Source organism: Asparagus officinalis, chromosome 2 (genome assembly GCF_001876935.1).
Source record: "Asparagus officinalis chromosome 2, Aspof.V1, whole genome shotgun sequence".
NCBI classification, from domain to species: domain Eukaryota; kingdom Viridiplantae; phylum Streptophyta; class Magnoliopsida; order Asparagales; family Asparagaceae; genus Asparagus; species Asparagus officinalis.
This window is the reverse complement of record NC_033795.1, coordinates 50,322,141-50,338,904: the sequence shown is the minus strand read 5'-3', so window position 1 is coordinate 50,338,904 and position 16,764 is coordinate 50,322,141. Positions and strand designations below refer to the sequence as shown.

The window sequence follows — 16,764 nt, the reverse complement described above, 5'->3', positions numbered from 1 at the left end:
AGCATTCGCATTCATTTAGGTGTCTATCGGAGCCACTTGATTGTTACCTTCAACAACTTCCTACAAATTTTGACCGGCGAGATATGAACCAAGTATATCTATCTTCTAATTTAAATCGAAATGAACTGAAATAGTTTCATGAGAAAATGACAACGTAAGTGCAAAGAAAGATGGAAGCTCATTTCCTGTCTTCCGTTTATGTGCGAACTCTGAAAATTTTAAAAATTGCAACCATTGCATGATTTTCTCATTAAAACATTTTGCATGAACCAAAAAAAATGTATAATACGTTCAAACAACCAACATTATAAAGTTCTACAAGACTCGTGCTTTTCAGGCAGTCTATCAGTATGATAGACACTAGGCAACCCCTTGGCTCATGTTCAAACCTACATCAGAAGGCTTCAACAACTTACACAGTTAATTAGGCTAAGACAGCGCCGATTTGGTCTCACTTAGGATAACAAAAAGAAGATAGACTTTATTCCCCAGTAAAAAAAAATAAACCAGTGATTTTTGTAAGAAGAAATTTTCAAAACCGACCCAAACCATGTTTTTATTTTCAAAACCGACCCACTTTTTTTTATTTATCAAAATCGACCCACTTTTTATCACGTAAGCTTAATCACATTCTTAAACAGTCGGGGTTGGCAACCTCAACTGTTTAGGAGATTGTTAAACCCCAATTAGAAACCTTAAACCTGGTTTTTGCTGTCCTAAATAGTCGGGGTTAGCAACCCCGACTAATTAGAAAATAAGATTAAGCTGACGTGACAAAAAGTGGGTCGATTTTGATAAAAAAAAATGGGTCGGTTTTGAAAATAAAAACATGATTTGGGTCAGTTTTGAAAATTTCTTCATTTTTGTAATATAGCAGGAACCAGAAGTCTAGACCTGTCAGTAAAAAATTATTCAAGCGCGCGCGCACACAAGACTAAAGAAGAGAGCCAATGAATTTGTTTACATTTCGCAGTTACGGCGGAGATAACCCTCCAAGACACATTGCCATGATAGTGAGAGATTAACATTCTACAGCCCTGTTTTAGAGGAGCACCAAAGCATTATATCTCCATACACAATTTGACCAAATACATGTCGCTTGGGGCCCTAACATTTTTGGTACGCAACCTCAGAAGCAAGGATACATCACTATTTAGAGCAATTACCACCAGCGATGTATCCGTATCTGTTGCAATGTGTAAGTTTCAAAAGTTGATTCCCACTAAATAAAATTACATAAGTAAGAGCATAAAAAAGTAGCACCCAACTGACCGAAAACATTGAGAACCTTAAAACATTGGAGAAGAGTCACTACCGATCCTTTGTATCCCCATAAACAAATAGAAGAGAGAGAAACTTGCAAGTAGTCGGCTTCTAATGTTTTCCAGCTGCTTTTGGATGCAACCCTGTCTGTTATCTTGATGCAGGGATTGAATCGTCTTCTGTAGTGATATTGCTATCATTGTTATCAGCATTATCATAATACTCTGCGAATTTAAAGAGGGCATCCTTCATCCAACTATGCCTACAGAGTTGAGCAGCTTCTTGAATTGTAAGCCACTTCCTCTCGCGAGTTTCTTGTTCTGGCCATGACTCTAGTTCCTCGTCGACATACAAGGCAAACATTGATGCTTTGCACCATCCTTCGGGGCTCAACTCATCCTGGTGACTCTTGCTTCTAAATTCATAATCATCCAGGTATTCCTGATATGATGGAACCAGCTGAATTATGATGCAGATTATGAAAATATTATATACACAGGCAATTTTGAAAGACAAAATTGTGTGTACTTCTTGAAAAGTAAACTAATGGACCAAAGCATAATGACGAGTTAAGAATTAGAGTTCGGTTTGAGCAAAAGTCCACAAGAGAAATAGTGGCTGTTCACCACGCAACATGAAATATAAAAACCCCTGCTCACACATAACGTAGAAAGAGAAGCCTCAAAAAATGTTTTGTCGGTTACTTACCTACCCTCGCAAAAGAAATGTAGAAAGAGAAATTTAAACCCCCTTAATCCGACGGATACTGAATTTATTACCCATCATCCAATATATGTATCGATATTCGACTTTGGTGGATGTGGATTGGATACGGAACTATATCTTTAGTTGTATATGCATCAGTTACTAGTAAACCTGAACACATATCGCAAGTGTTATATCCAATTCATATCCAATCTGTTTGCACCACTACACAATCCATTGATTCCAGAAAAATAAATATAAAGAACTCAAGCTCGTTCACTCCACATCAGTTGACACTGAGAGTGCAGTTTTTTTTCCTACTTAAAGAAAAAAAAATAGTAAATCCATGAAGTATCCGGAAGTAAAAGAATTACCATGAAAAAACTTTAGCTTCACTTTAACTGCAATAATTTGTCTTTTCAGGATTAAGTTTTTGACTTTAGGCTCTAACGCCAAGTAAGTTATAAACCAATCCCAAACAGGAGCTTGATGCATTGAGGCTTCATATAATAATCTAATAGCCACTACAGCAGAATGTTATTGGTTGTGCATGTCATTGTATTTGAGTTCTTCATTTGGGTCATTTATCTGGAATATGCATGTGGTTAGAATATAAAAATATAACCCTCAACACTTACCATACCTTCGGAGTTTTGGTGGGCAGGGACTTTAAGACATGCTCTAAAAAAATATTTGGACTTTTAAGAATCCCTATCGATCTCAACTGAACTTACAGAAAATCTACCAAATTTCATAGGAAAATTTTAAAAACCTTGTGCTACTCCTCATGAAATGATCAGAAATCAAATTCAATAAGTAAGTTTTCCGCAATCACTTAATAAAAGGTTAAACAAGCTATCAACTTCAACTTATTCAATATAGGTAAGGTTAATCATAACTCAAGCTGATACAATACCCCCAAAGCGAACTTGAACATACCAATTTTATGCTTCTCTAATAATATTCATCACAGCCATAAGAATATCTTAAATATTCAAATACAAAGGAAAACCAATAATTCTTGTTGTCATCATTTCATATATAAAACTTTTTTTTGTCTTTTGTAAAAGCAATGGACCATAGACTGGAGTTAAACCGATCCAAACCCCCCCCCCCCCCCCCCCCCCACCCAAAAACCCAAACAAAATAAATAAATAACTTACCACTGAGGCAGCCCTCAGTGAAAACCTGCAATTTGTGTGAAGCGATCTCAACTGAAACCCATCTTTCATTGAAACGAAGAATTTTCAGAAAGAAAATAAGTGCATAAAACCATTTGGCTTCTTCTAGTCGGTTGAATTCCAGTTACATTGTATCAGCAACCGAAATTATTACGAAGTCCATACAGTATATAAGTTCTAGTTTAGAATCTTCAAAAGTGACCATAAGTGACCATATGCCTAGTTGGATTGTCTGCAACTTCCGATAGACCAACTAAAAATTTAGATATAAAAGTAACCGTTAACTCACTGATTTTATGCACTAGGGAAGTCACCTAGCTTCAACTTCCACCCAATGCACATTCAAAGAGGATTTGAAAAATATCTATATGCAAGAGCCTGAGTTTCAGCTTATAAAAAAGAATGCTCAACTTGAACCGAAAGGATGTGTGTGAAAAACAACAAATATAAAATAAATTTCAATCCTCATCACAAGTTTATCATTTTCATATACTAGTAAAGAATTTAGATGGCATAACCCTCTCAATTCTAAAAATAATTTGAGAGCATTTTTTATAGTATTATGGATTTTAAAATGTTATCAGAACCACACAGGTTCGAATCTAATTAGGCCTAGTGGCCCACATTTAAAAACCAGAGTGAAAGTAACAGCTCAAATGAGTCAGGAATTCAGTCCGTATAAAGAATCTCAACTAGCATATGTCTTAGAATATATAAGCAGATGTGTTAGAATAAATATCTCTCAAATTTCACCATAGGTTTGGAGTTTTGATGCAGCAAAAGGGAGTTAAGATGGTAGTGGTACTGGAGCCACACAAATTCATATTTCACCTGATGCACATAAATAATTTTTACAAAAAATGCAAGGTGCTTAAATGCTAGAATATAAAACTATAAGTCAAACCAAAAGTTTGAAGTTTGAGCATTTTTGTAATGACTTCCAAACCATGTAGCATATTAGGACGATTATGGAATTATGAAAATTGATCAAAAAGCATGATGGATTTGTGGTTCCCACAGCTCAATGGATTTGTGGTTCCCACAGCTCTTTTTCAAGCGTTCAAATTTTGTCTGACATATAGTGCTAACTCACAGCGCACAACTTGAGCTTTTGTGTAAGAGTGGTTTTGATAATTTTAGACTTATTTATATCTCAAAAGAACTCGAATATCTTATTGTCATCGTCACCCAAAAACTAATAATACAAATCCACGAATTCAAACCAACCAAACCTCTGCAGATACCAGACAAATAAAGTTCTCGTACTTTCAAAGTTTAAAAAACCAATAGAAGCTCTGATACATGACTTGAATGAATTCAATTGGGCAACAAATACCAATCTTTTTGACATGCTCATTGCAAGTTAAGTCATTTTCCCGAAGTATAACCTTTACTTAAGTAAAGATGTAGCGATAAACTATCAAAAGAATGTGTAGGTGCGTTCTTTTCTAAAAGCAGAAAAGAAAGTGGTAAAGATCTAATTCCAAGTGTAGAACAAATCCAACAGAACGGCTATTATAAGAAATCGCAAAGATATTTGACCTTTTTTCATGTTGGTTATTCATACACAATAATAAATACTAGCTTGAAACATCTTATATGCAATATAAGTATATGTTCCACTATATATTCGCTAGAACTTAATAGTCGTTGCACAATGAATATGCATGTCAACATTAGTTTATATTGAAATTTACCTTGACGACTCCTCTAACGCCTGCTTCTTCAATGGCTTCTCGTACAGCTGCCTCTGTAACAGTTTCGTCATTTTCCCATCCTCCCTGTTAGAAGATGATGAAATAAGTTTGGGCAACATAGAACTACTTGCTTTTGTTCATCTAATGGAAACTAGGGCAGTAGCCAATAAATCATCTGCCTGCATCGTCTAAGAATGATCATGCCAAGTCACTAAATTCTTCCTACTTTTAAAGGACGCCTACATGTTTGCATAGTTGCCCCCAAAACATTGGTGATGAGATAATAAATGAAATTACACTTCGAACAAGAAAGCATTCACCATAAATAAAAGAGACATCAACAAATATAGAACTTCCTGTGTTGCACATGAGATGAGTTATTACATTGGCAAGCGCAGCTGTACTATTTGTAAAGAAAAAAGAACAAGCAAACACAAATAGTTCTCATTTCCGCTTATGCACTGCAGTTATAGCTTAAAACAGAATGTGCAAACACAAATAGTTTTCATTTTCGCTTATGCAGTTGTAGCTTAGAAAAGAATGGGGTTTCAGCAATTCCATCAAGTTAAGTGAACAGATTATTTGAGGTCAAAGTTTTTTGATGAGCTTGTAGAATAGCTTCTTTCTTTGGCCAGTTTCTGGTGGTGATCATCATCAAAATGTCTATTTAACCTTCATTTATAGAACTTGAACAATAGTTCAGGATTCAATCCACAGCCGTGCCGCGATCTCACTAAACTGTAGTTATGTTTAAGATGATATAGGGCACGTTCCAATTGAAGTATTCTGTCAGTATGAAAAGTTATTTAGTGTTCAAGCTTATCCACAAAAAACTATAATAAATAAAACCACGCAATAGCGTACGTTATCATGTTTTCACCCAAATTTTCAACAATGTCTTGTCCCCCAACTTGACTAGTCAAAGATGAACAATGTTGGAATAATAGGAATTTCCGTGGCTAGAAAACTTCCAATTTTGGAATAGGAAAAATTCCCATTAATTAATGTGTTGATGTATTGAACTCCTCAATATTAGTTAGAACTAGCTGCTATAATATATAGAATAAGATTCTCTTTGTATGTCGGTTCTAAATATCATTATTTTTTTAATACCCCCTATGTCCTCCCTCCCATCCTCCAATCCTGTCCTCTCCTAAAAGAAATGGAATGTTCATTTTCTGTAAGGAAGGAGTCATTCAAGTCCAGATGCCCTCGCGTTAGTGACATGGATGGTTTTAGGAAAGAAAAGGTGAGAGGTATGGATTTCCTCGTACGTATGATAAGCCATGTTATTATTGTTCAAATAGGATGACATGACAATCCTAGAGATTCCTACACTCCTACTCACAGGTATTTATTATGCTCTCCGAGGAATCCAGCTCATACAACAGGCAATAAAAACCTATATAAGCAGCAGCAAATAAACTTTTGGTACTACTGCTACAGATGGACCATTGGATCGGTCACTGAAAAGATAAAACTGCATAGGGCGGCCAAAACCATCAAAGGCAACTCCAGATAGAGGCTGTATAGGTTGAAGCAAGTACATGAAGCTACAAGAGTATGCTGTACCAACCAACGAGAAAATGACCTCCTACATCTTCTTGTGTGTACTGTATATGGAAAATCCAAATGAGCGACACAAAGATCTTTTTGTACAAACATAATTTATCTGGTTATATAATCACAATAAATGACAAAATCCCATATGGTTGCAACCGATATTGTTGTATAAACATGATAAGCATAACTACTGTAGCCTGGTTATTTAAATTCCACAAACATTTGTTGCTGTATTAACTGTTTTCTATGTACTTTTGCAAAGTACATTGTGTGTCACGTCGGTAGCTACATGTCCATGTCAACAATCCATTTTCCATGCTCTCTAAGCTTAAACATATCTTTTATTGAAAACTAGCACAACCAAGAAAACAGTGAATAGATACATAGATGACATGATGCAGTACCTGAAACCAGTAGCATAGAAGCCCAAGCTACAACAGGAAGTGTGGAGGAAATAGACAAAACTAATTTCTTCCGTTTTCTGGTAATACTTTTTTTGCCTTTATAAATCAAAAACTTTGGTAAAATTGATGTTCATAATCAAGTTCCAGAAGCACCTGTTTTTATAAAATTGTTCATACCAGTTTGTTACTAGTGACATTACCCAATCATGTAAAATATGTTAAACAGTTAAACCTTCTTCGCTCTATGTAGAAATGTGCCAAACTTCGTAAATAAGTAGTTGGGACAACATTCTGTAGGGTTCAAATTTATTAACGGTTTACTATATCTCTAAATCCAGTGCTAACTTTTGGGCGATGCACAAATTCAAAAAGCCTTTGATTCCTATAATAATGATTTCCTACTTCAAAATTTATGTCACAAAGGCTTCAGTTAACCTGGATGAAATGATTAAACCATGCATTATAAATGAGGGTGCAAATTCATGATGGCGTGTTCTACTGGCCCATGCAAACTTTGGCAAGATGACATCTTATTACTTTTACTTGCATTGGCAGTCTATGAAGCACGAACACGCATAACATGAAGCCGTGTCGTGTCGTGTCCGTGTCGGACACACGTGTCGAACACACGTATCCTATGTATTTTTTTAGGATTTGCCTCGTGTCGGCGTGTCGGATGGCCGTGTCGGATCCGTGTCCGTGCTACATAGTTGGCAGTAGCTAGAGATCTCATCTCTTTAAATTTAAACTAACCAACCTACTTCACTCCAGCAGAGAGGAGCCACCTTGCTATTTTTCACTAGCATTTGCCAACAATATTCTTGTTTGATGATGATTCTGTTGACTTCTTTGCTAAGGGATTCAAGTTATAAGTGAGAAAACTCTTTCTGAGCCACGTCACTTGTACTTCCATGACCCCTTTCGCTATATAAGACACAGAATAATACATGCTCAGGACAACTAAAGCTCCTTAACTCATTAATATTTGGGATATCCATCAAAACTCTCAGACGAACAGTTTCACACTAGCATGTTATTTGGTTGATTTCCCTCATAATATAAACCAAGAAAGCAGAGAATTACCTTAAGAATATGAATTAGAACTGCTTAATACCTATACCTGGTGCAAGCTTAGAATGTTAGCTTATTCTTGAACAGGACCTCATAGAAAAACATAAGAGAAATACAGTCAAAATAACAGGGTTAATGATTCTCAATGAAGACCAATACCATGAATGATGTTTCTCAAAGAAAAAATACTCCTTAATAATTCATTTTCAGTTGATTGCCGCTACCACTCCCTTTCTTGGATGAGGCTTCACTACAAAATGTCAGTCAGAAGAATGGGGCTAATGGTTCCCAAGAATCCCAAAGCTATATGGAATGTTTTCTTCTGTCTTCAGCTCACTACTTATTCTCCCTACAGAATTCACATCTAAAAACTATAATTATGAATAATGGTGTCATCCTAAGACATAGGATCTGCCAGATATACACTAAAAAGCTAAAAAGATAATTCAAACAAAAGCCAGAAAGAAAATGGTAGGTTATACTCATGATACATGTTTTAGAAATACGACATCTTATTACTTTTACTCGCATTGGCAGTAGCTAGAGATCTCATCTCTTTAAATTTAAACTAACCAACCTACTTCACTCCAGCAGAGAGAGGCCACCTTGCTATTTTTCACTAGCATTTGCTAACGATATTCTTGCTTGTTGATGATTCTGTCGACTTATCTGCTAAGAGATTCAAGTTATAAGTGAGAAAACTCTTTCAGAGCCACATCACTTCTACTTCCATGAACCCTTTCGCTAAATAAGACACAGTAAAATACATGCTCAGGATAACTATAAGTTCCGTAACTCAATAAATATTTGGGATATCCATTAAAACTCTAAGACGAACAGTTTCATACTAGTATGTTATTTTGTTGATTTCTCTCATAATATGCACCAAGAAAGCAGAGAATTACCTTAAGAGTATGAATTAGAACTGCTTAATGCCTATACTTGGTGCAAGCATAGAATGTTAGCTTATTCTTGAACAGGGCCTCATGGAAAAACATAAGTGAAATACAGTCAAAATAACAAGGTTAATGATTCTCAACGAAGACCAATACCCTGAATGATGTTTCTCAAAGAAAAAATACTCCTTAATAATTCATTTTCAGTTGATTGCCGTTATCACTCCCTTTCTTGGATGAGGCTTCACTACAAAATATCAGTCAGAAGAATGGGGCTAATGGATCCCAAGAAATCCCATAGCTATATGGAATGTTTTCGTCCGTCTTCAGTTCACTACCATAATCTCCCTATAGAAATCACATCTAAAAACTATATTCATGAATAATGGTGTCATCCTAAGACATAGGATCTGCCAGATATACACTGAAAAGCTAAAAAGATAATTCAAACAAAAGCCAGAAAGAAAATGGTAGGTTATACTCACGATACATGTTTTAGAAATATGTTAGGCTTCATTTGAATACCATTGTGTTTTTTCTTGTTGTGTTTATCTAAAAAACACAATGGTTTTTTGCGCCCCCACCCCCAAGTGTTTTCAAAACACCATGGTGAGTGCTTTTGGTCAACACTAGGCTAACCCTGTATAACATAGTATTTAAATTTTTATTAATATATTAAACATTAATTATAATAGACCATATAATATTTAAAATTTTATAATATTTATTTTATATTATTATATTATTATTAAGTATAATAAAATATATTATAGTATAATATATTATTATACTTAAATATTTACTGATTTATCATTATTAACAGTGTTAGTATTCAATAAAAATATATTTTATTGTGCATGTCATTTTTTTATATTATTTATGAATCTATTTATTGGCCAAGGCGACAAAGATCAGGGCAATTATTAAATGCCTAAGAGCGGAAAATCTACAATGCAAACTTGGACATGTTCATTTTGATTATTGGACTGCGGGCTAACTGAGGAGGATAGAACAAACTTGTTATGATGATTCGTTGATGATTTGGGCTCAAGTAAGCAGGATGCTCGTTGGGGTAAGCTGAACCAATATTCCAAGACCGACTTACCGACAGTTACATCAAATCGCGCCCTTTAGTGAACTAGTAGGCGCGCCTGCTTTGGCGTGTAGATACCTAAGATGAGAGAGGACATTTCTGGTGGAAATTTGTGATATTGATATTGGGCGTTGAGAATATTTAAATATCGTTTCGGTGGACTGCAGCCATTATTAAGTTAGTTGGACGTTAGAGACCAAATGTTTGTCGATACGGGACCAATTAATTTATATATGCATAGTGATATTGTTGCTATGATCTGTTGCTTATTGCCCCTCCCTTTTTCTACCAGATAAGCTCCGATAGTTGAGAAATTGCAAGCTGTCATCCTGTTAATTTTTCCATATTCATTCTTCCCTAATATTAAAAGTTGGTTGATAACGGATGCTGTGGTCAAAGAGGGACTTCCTTTCTATTATATACATAACAATTAATCTATCTTGATTATAAGGTTCATGTCATATTGTAATCCTTCAAACCTATTGCTAAAGATTGTTAGCCCGAGGTACTATCCACTGTCAATTACGGGGTTATAGATTGAATTTATTGTATGCTTATGTCATATATTGCCGCGAGAAGCTGCTCTCAATGTTATACACTTGTTGCAATATCATAATGAATCATTGTATAAATCGAACAAGATTCTAGACGTGATATCTTGTTCTTACACAAAAGCTATGTTAGTTATATATGATCATACAGTTAACAGAAGTGTAGACTTTCATTCATTTATAAATGAAACATGGTGATAACCTGGGATTTACTACAGCTGTAACAGCAAAGGAATACAGTTGAATGTTTATCGATATATGGGAATGTTCAGTAAGATTATTGGATATATGATGGGTTCCTAGTTAATTCAAGCTTAGATGACGTGAAATGTGCTCAATACAGAAAATAATAAAAGTTCTTATGATTAATTCACTTATTGGCTCAGGCTTGTTTCCAGTAATATTATTTTGATACATAGTATCATGCTTAGCATGAATGCCAGATGAAATATATCAAGAGATTACAGGGAAAAAGGTACCTATGCTTCTGTAAATTTAACCGGTTGTAATCACATGGAGAAATAGAACCAATTGATATTATACTTTAGTCTCGGACTATCCTCATAACATCATACAATATTCTAATTTTAGCTCTGCATGAACGCATTGGTTCGGATTTAGATAAGCAGGTCATTTGATAACCTATGTCATTCTATCTATGTCGTTATGTAAATAAATTCATTTTGGACAAGATTTTTTCAGCAAACAGCCTAAAAGAACAACAATACACTCTATTTTAAAAACTAAAAGTTTTTGAGCTTGGATGCTTTGGATGATATGAGGTGATTTTATATGAAAAAAAAATATTAATATAATAAATAATATATATACACACCTATAATTAAATTTTATGTATTAAATGAATTATAGGATTATAATATCTATAGTAATACTATATATAATTCATAGCATCATATCCTAATATAGATAGAATATAACCAGAATAAATAGAACATTTCTTATTAATTATTCTATATTACATAGGATAAATATAAAAATAAATAATAAAAATATAAATTTATCACAAATATTATTAATATATAGTAAAAATAAATAAAAGTAATTAGAGAAAATAATGATTGAATACACTATATATAGAAAATATTTAATATTAAATTTATATTTAAATAAATAAAAAAAGATAAAGTAATTCGAAGAAATAGTGTAATAACTAATCCTCAAAAAATAATGCAATATTAAATATATGCCCATCCCCTGTGGTCGCCCACTTATGTCCGAGCACGTGCGTTGCGTTTTCATGCGCACACCGATGGTGCACCCTATAGGGTGAAGCCGTGACACGAACGATGAAAATACTCAGCCGCGTCCGGATCCGGGTACGCCGCAAACTCGCGATTGTCGCGAGGTGCGCATCACATGGACCACATGAAGCAATGTATCTAATAGAATGTAAATAGTATATATAAAAATAATTAAATATGAATAATAAATAATATAAATTATATTGAAATTTATTTATAATGAATAACATAAGTATAATCGAATACAATATATAACAGGAATAATAATATTATATTCATATAATAAGATTCATTGTTCATTATATATAATAAATTTATATAATATTATATACAACTCTATATTTTTATAAGCTATATATAGTATATAGACCTAAAGTTTTGATAATATATTAATTATTAATATATATAAATACTTTAAGGACAAAAGATTAATATTTTAATATTATATAATATAATTGTATTTAATAATAGGTATAAAGTTAAATTATAATAAATAGATTCATAAATAATATAAAAAAATGACATGCACAATAAAATATATTTTTATTGAATACTAACACTGTTAATAATGATAAATCAGTAAATATTTATAGTATAATAATATACTTATACTATGAGATATATTCATTAATATATTAGATTAACTATAGTATAATATAATATATATCATATAATATAATTTAATAAATTATATATAATATAATATGTGTGTTGATAATAAATTTATATTAATTATATTTAATATATTATGTTAGATCTCATATCAACATCTCCTCAAACTCAACCAAAGCACCAAGCTCAAAACACATTTTAGTTGTTTTAAAATAAGTGTTGTGTTTTCAGTTTTAGGCTGTTTTAGCTGAAAAAAACATCATGGTTTCCAAACACATAGTATTTTATTTTTTACAAAACACCATAGAAATAAGAAAAACACCATAGTATCCCAATGCTACCTTACTTATCTAAGTTTCGAAACAAATCGCAGCTTCAATGCACAGCTACAACTTAGGAATATGGTATGATGTAGACAAGTAGTGGCAGAGAGTCAACGAATAGAAATAATCATAAAATGTGGTCTTTTCTTTCCTCATGATAGTATCAAATTACAGCTCATAAAGGTACCAGAGCTATTATGTACCTTGTTGCCTTCCCTGTTAATTTCTCTTGGATTATTTTCATTGCATCTCATGTCATACGCAGATAACTATGTAAAACTCAAAATATCATACCTTTGGAAACAAAAGGCCTGGCCCACTAGTTGAATTAATCATAAGAACTTTTATGATTTTCTTCGTATTTGTATCACAATTCTCATCGCAGCTAAAATATTTGAATGGTACACACCTGAGGAAGGAAACCATACTTCAATACATACTCAGCAATATATATTACTGAACATTCACCAATATATCATCTAAACATGCAACCTGTCATTCTTATTGAACTGTAACAGGATGCTTGTAAAAGAACTCAGTGTTCGTATAGCATGTTTGCCTTTATGCAAGAGATAGTAATAAGAAGAGTTCTACTTACCACTTCTGTTTAACGAATGCATGATCAATATAACAAGCATACACATATGATTTTGGTAACATGAAAGCAACAAAAGCATATCCCTTACTAGACAGCATTTTTTCTTCAATTTCTATCACCAAAATTCAGCGTCCATATATAAGTTGCAAAGCAATTGGTCTATGAGCATGCAGGCTTTCTAGGCTACAATCATATGCATAAGTACAACTACTTTTCCATCTTATCAACAAAGTCAATTGACAAATTGATCATGTAACAATCCTGTGAAATAGAAAGCGAGATGATAGTTTTGAAGTCTACCAATAATGAACATATAAAAGTCAGAACGAATAAGTTTAACATGTGGTAATAAATAAGTAGAAAGGAAGTTATTCCCTCTTTGATCACACCAAGATTGCCCATGTTTAGCAAAAGGTAGTAAATATAGGACAGAAGTGAGAATAAGATGCACATAATTACACACGGAGGACTGCATGCATTTTCAAGAAGTTATCCTACATCAAAGCTAAAGCTTTAACTGAGTAAGAAAAGGGGGAAAAGCGAAACAAGGATCATCAACACACAATATCAAGCAGAATATAGAAATTATTGGTACTCTCCATTTATGGTACAAGACAGCCTCTTAGAAGTCTCTAACCTCAACATAAACCTATAATCAAATGCGCAAATGTTCCCCACAGAAAACTGATCTTTAGAACTCTCTAACCTCAACGCAAACCTATAATCAAATGCACAAATGTTTCCCCACAGAAAAATGCTCTTGTCAATCATTCTCTTTAAAGGTTTATCCTAACATCAAAAGCAACGCTATAAACTCATCGTTCTCTACACCAAAAGGAGGATCCCGGGTCTAGTGATGGAACGTCAGGGAACAAGGTTGTGTTTTGGGTATTGAATTAGGGCTCTAGGCATTACCCCAACAGCAAAACCATTGCTTTCCTAGTACCAAATAAATCCTTCACGACAATTCCAGGAATAATAAACAAATTGTTGGCATTATCCTTCCATCTTAGAAGTCTCTAGCCTCAACATGATCTTCTGATCAAATATGCAAATGTTTCCCACAGAAAAATGCTCTAGTTAATCATCCCTTTTAAGGGCATATCTTAATATTGACTGCAATGTTTGAGTTTTGGATGGATATTGAGATTAGGGGTCTAGGCCTAGGCGGGTACTTAAACCGCCCGTCTAGGTCTTGAGAGTGCCTAGAGCGTGGACCGCATTCGCAGACTGCACTACTTAGGTCTTGATAATGATACAGCCTCCATGGTTTTTGAACTTCTCCATCATCCACTAACGATGAACGCCTCCACCTCCTCTAACATTCAAAAAACCTCCTCCTCCGTCACTTACTCCCTGTTTGGATGGAGGGTAGAGAAGGTAAGGGGAAGAAAATTTTTTATTTACATTTGTTCGGGAGTTCTATTTAGAAAGGTAGAGGAGGGGAATGAGAGGGAAAATTGAACTAAAATTTTACCCCCCAAATTGGAGCGTAAATAAGGGGAAGGGAAGGAAGGAAAAAATTTTCCTTCCGTCCCTTCCCTTAGTCATCTCCCAAACATACCTTAAAGAAAAAATTTCGCCTAGGTGCTAAGCACCAGCCTTGTGCCAAGTAGTGCCTAGCACTTTCTACAATATTGATATTTATTATCAATACCTACGCTTTAGGAGTTGGGTCCGGCTGCTAGGCGGCCTAGCGCTTTGTGTGAGCTTGCCAAACATTAAAGCCATTGGTTTCCTAGCACCAAATAAAGGTTCCACCACAACATTACCCATAGGCAAATCCCCCAAAAAAAATAATAATAAAGCAATGTGATTTCACCACCAAATATTTCCCCCTCAAGATCATTTGATTCAATGTGAAAAGGAGTAAGCACATCTTTGAAAATGGATACACAAATCAATCAATCAATCAATCAATCGCCAAAGATAGCAAAGCACCAAAAAAATGTACACATTTCATGAAAGATGAGGTCGAGAGAGGTTCACCCCGCGACAAGGCGATACCCATCCTTGTATCGCTGCTGATGCCGACCCGTGCGGGCCACCAAATCGCACATACTCTCTCTCTCTCTCCCCTCCCCCTCTCTTTCTCTCTCCTCAAATCTCAATCTCTCACTCTCTCTCTCTCTCTCTAAAGAAGGAAACGGCTCAAGATTCAAAGAATCAGCCCTCTCCCCCTCCCCTCATCCCAACTCATCTCCGATCCAATGCGGCGGCGGTGGCGGCGGCGATAACGACGTTTCCACGAAACAACCCCTCGAAAATTTTCTAGAGAGAGAAAGAGAAGCGAAGGAGATTGGAGAGAGAGAGAGAGCGTGAATCTGAGAAAAATTTATTGTTATTGTTTTCTCTCTCTCTGGATGTGTGTATGGATAATTACTGTTATTTTCTTATTTTTGAGTTGATTTTTTTTCGAAAATAGGAAACTACTAAAAAAAGGTTGTTTTTAAAAGAGTAACAAACCGTCCACCGATTATTTGGGTGGTGGACCTGTTTGAACCGCGCAGGGTGGTATTATGGGTTTTTTATAATTAGTACCCAACATTTTTGATATCTTGCAATTAGTCCTCAAAATCTTCATATGCCCAAATGAAAATTATATGGACAACGCCCTTAACTTCATATGCCCGAGTGTTTTTTAGTGTTTTGAAATTAATCACCCAATACTTTAAAATTAAATGAATGTTTCATCCCAAATCAAACAACTACTAACTAAAAGGACTAAATTGAAAATCCTTATAAGATTTTGGGATGCATATAAACCCTGAATGACTTGGAGGACCAATCAAAATATTAAAGGTTTAGGGACCAAGATGAAAATAACCCTTCTTTACTTTTTTTACTTTTTTGACATGAAGTTTTGTTTTTTATTTTTATTTTCTGAAAAAGCTCCCTCCTCCTTTTTGCATGTGGAAAACAAAAAGATGATTCTAATTAAGGATATGTTTGTTTGCATGAAAGTAATTATGTAGTAACTGAAATAAAAAAAATAGAGGCTACTTTATGCTACTTTCAAGCAAAAAAAGTATGTTTGGTTCTCTGAAAAACTTAGTTCCAATACTTCCTTAAACGCTTATGCTGTGCCTACGTGTCATCCTTACTTCTAAAATGTTTTTCCAATCCTCAATACTTAGAAATAGCTCGGAAGTAGTTGAAATGCATATTAATTAGGAAATAAATAACTTTTTATTAATATTTCTTTTATTAGTTACGTCTAACAACTTTTCATTGATAAAATTGCTATTAATTTTAACAGTTATTTTGTAGTAATTTGTGATGGTCGTCGGCCAGCTTTTCTTTGGGTTGAAGACAGTTTGTCTATTAATTCTCTGTCTAAATATCACGTTGATGTTACGATCAAATGAGCGATGGAGGAGGGAAATTAGAGATTCATAGGAATTTATGGTCATCCAGAATCTCATCGTAGGCGAGAGGTAAACAATTATTTTAAAGTTATGTGGTTGAAGGATTATTCTTGCTCTCAAGTGGGGAGGGGTCATAGCAGCATGAAACTGATTGTAACATGCTAGATCATATTAAAG

At 34.3% G+C, this 16,764-nt stretch overlaps 1 protein-coding gene across 2 annotated transcripts; it reads right to left on the bottom strand.

The window, feature by feature from the left end:
- Window positions 944–15,618, bottom strand: LOC109831475 (nudix hydrolase 16, mitochondrial-like). Of its 2 annotated transcripts, none has more exons than XM_020398797.1 (4): window positions 15,209–15,618; window positions 12,916–13,030; window positions 4,847–4,930; window positions 944–1,704 (listed from the first exon to the last, which is right to left on the bottom strand). In XM_020398797.1, exons 1-4 carry the CDS (start codon window positions 15,277–15,279, stop codon window positions 1,414–1,416), a joined length of 561 nt encoding a protein of 186 aa, XP_020254386.1. In that variant the 5' UTR covers window positions 15,280–15,618; the 3' UTR covers window positions 944–1,413. The 2 variants fall into 2 exon arrangements, with proteins under 2 accessions (XP_020254386.1, XP_020254385.1); XM_020398796.1 differs by lacking the exon at window positions 15,209–15,618 and adding an exon at window positions 14,877–15,095.

Coding starts and splice junctions, on each gene's coding strand:
- LOC109831475 (XM_020398796.1), bottom strand. CDS start 14,995: ATGGGTAATGTTGTGGTGGAACCTTTATTTGGTGCTAGGAAACCAATG. Junction 4,931..12,915: donor CAGGCCTTTTGTTTCCAAAG/GTATGATATTTT, acceptor ATCTTCTAACAG/GGAGGATGGGAAAATGACGA. Junction 1,705..4,846: donor GCGTTAGAGGAGTCGTCAAG/GTAAATTTCAAT, acceptor CCATCATATCAG/GAATACCTGGATGATTATGA.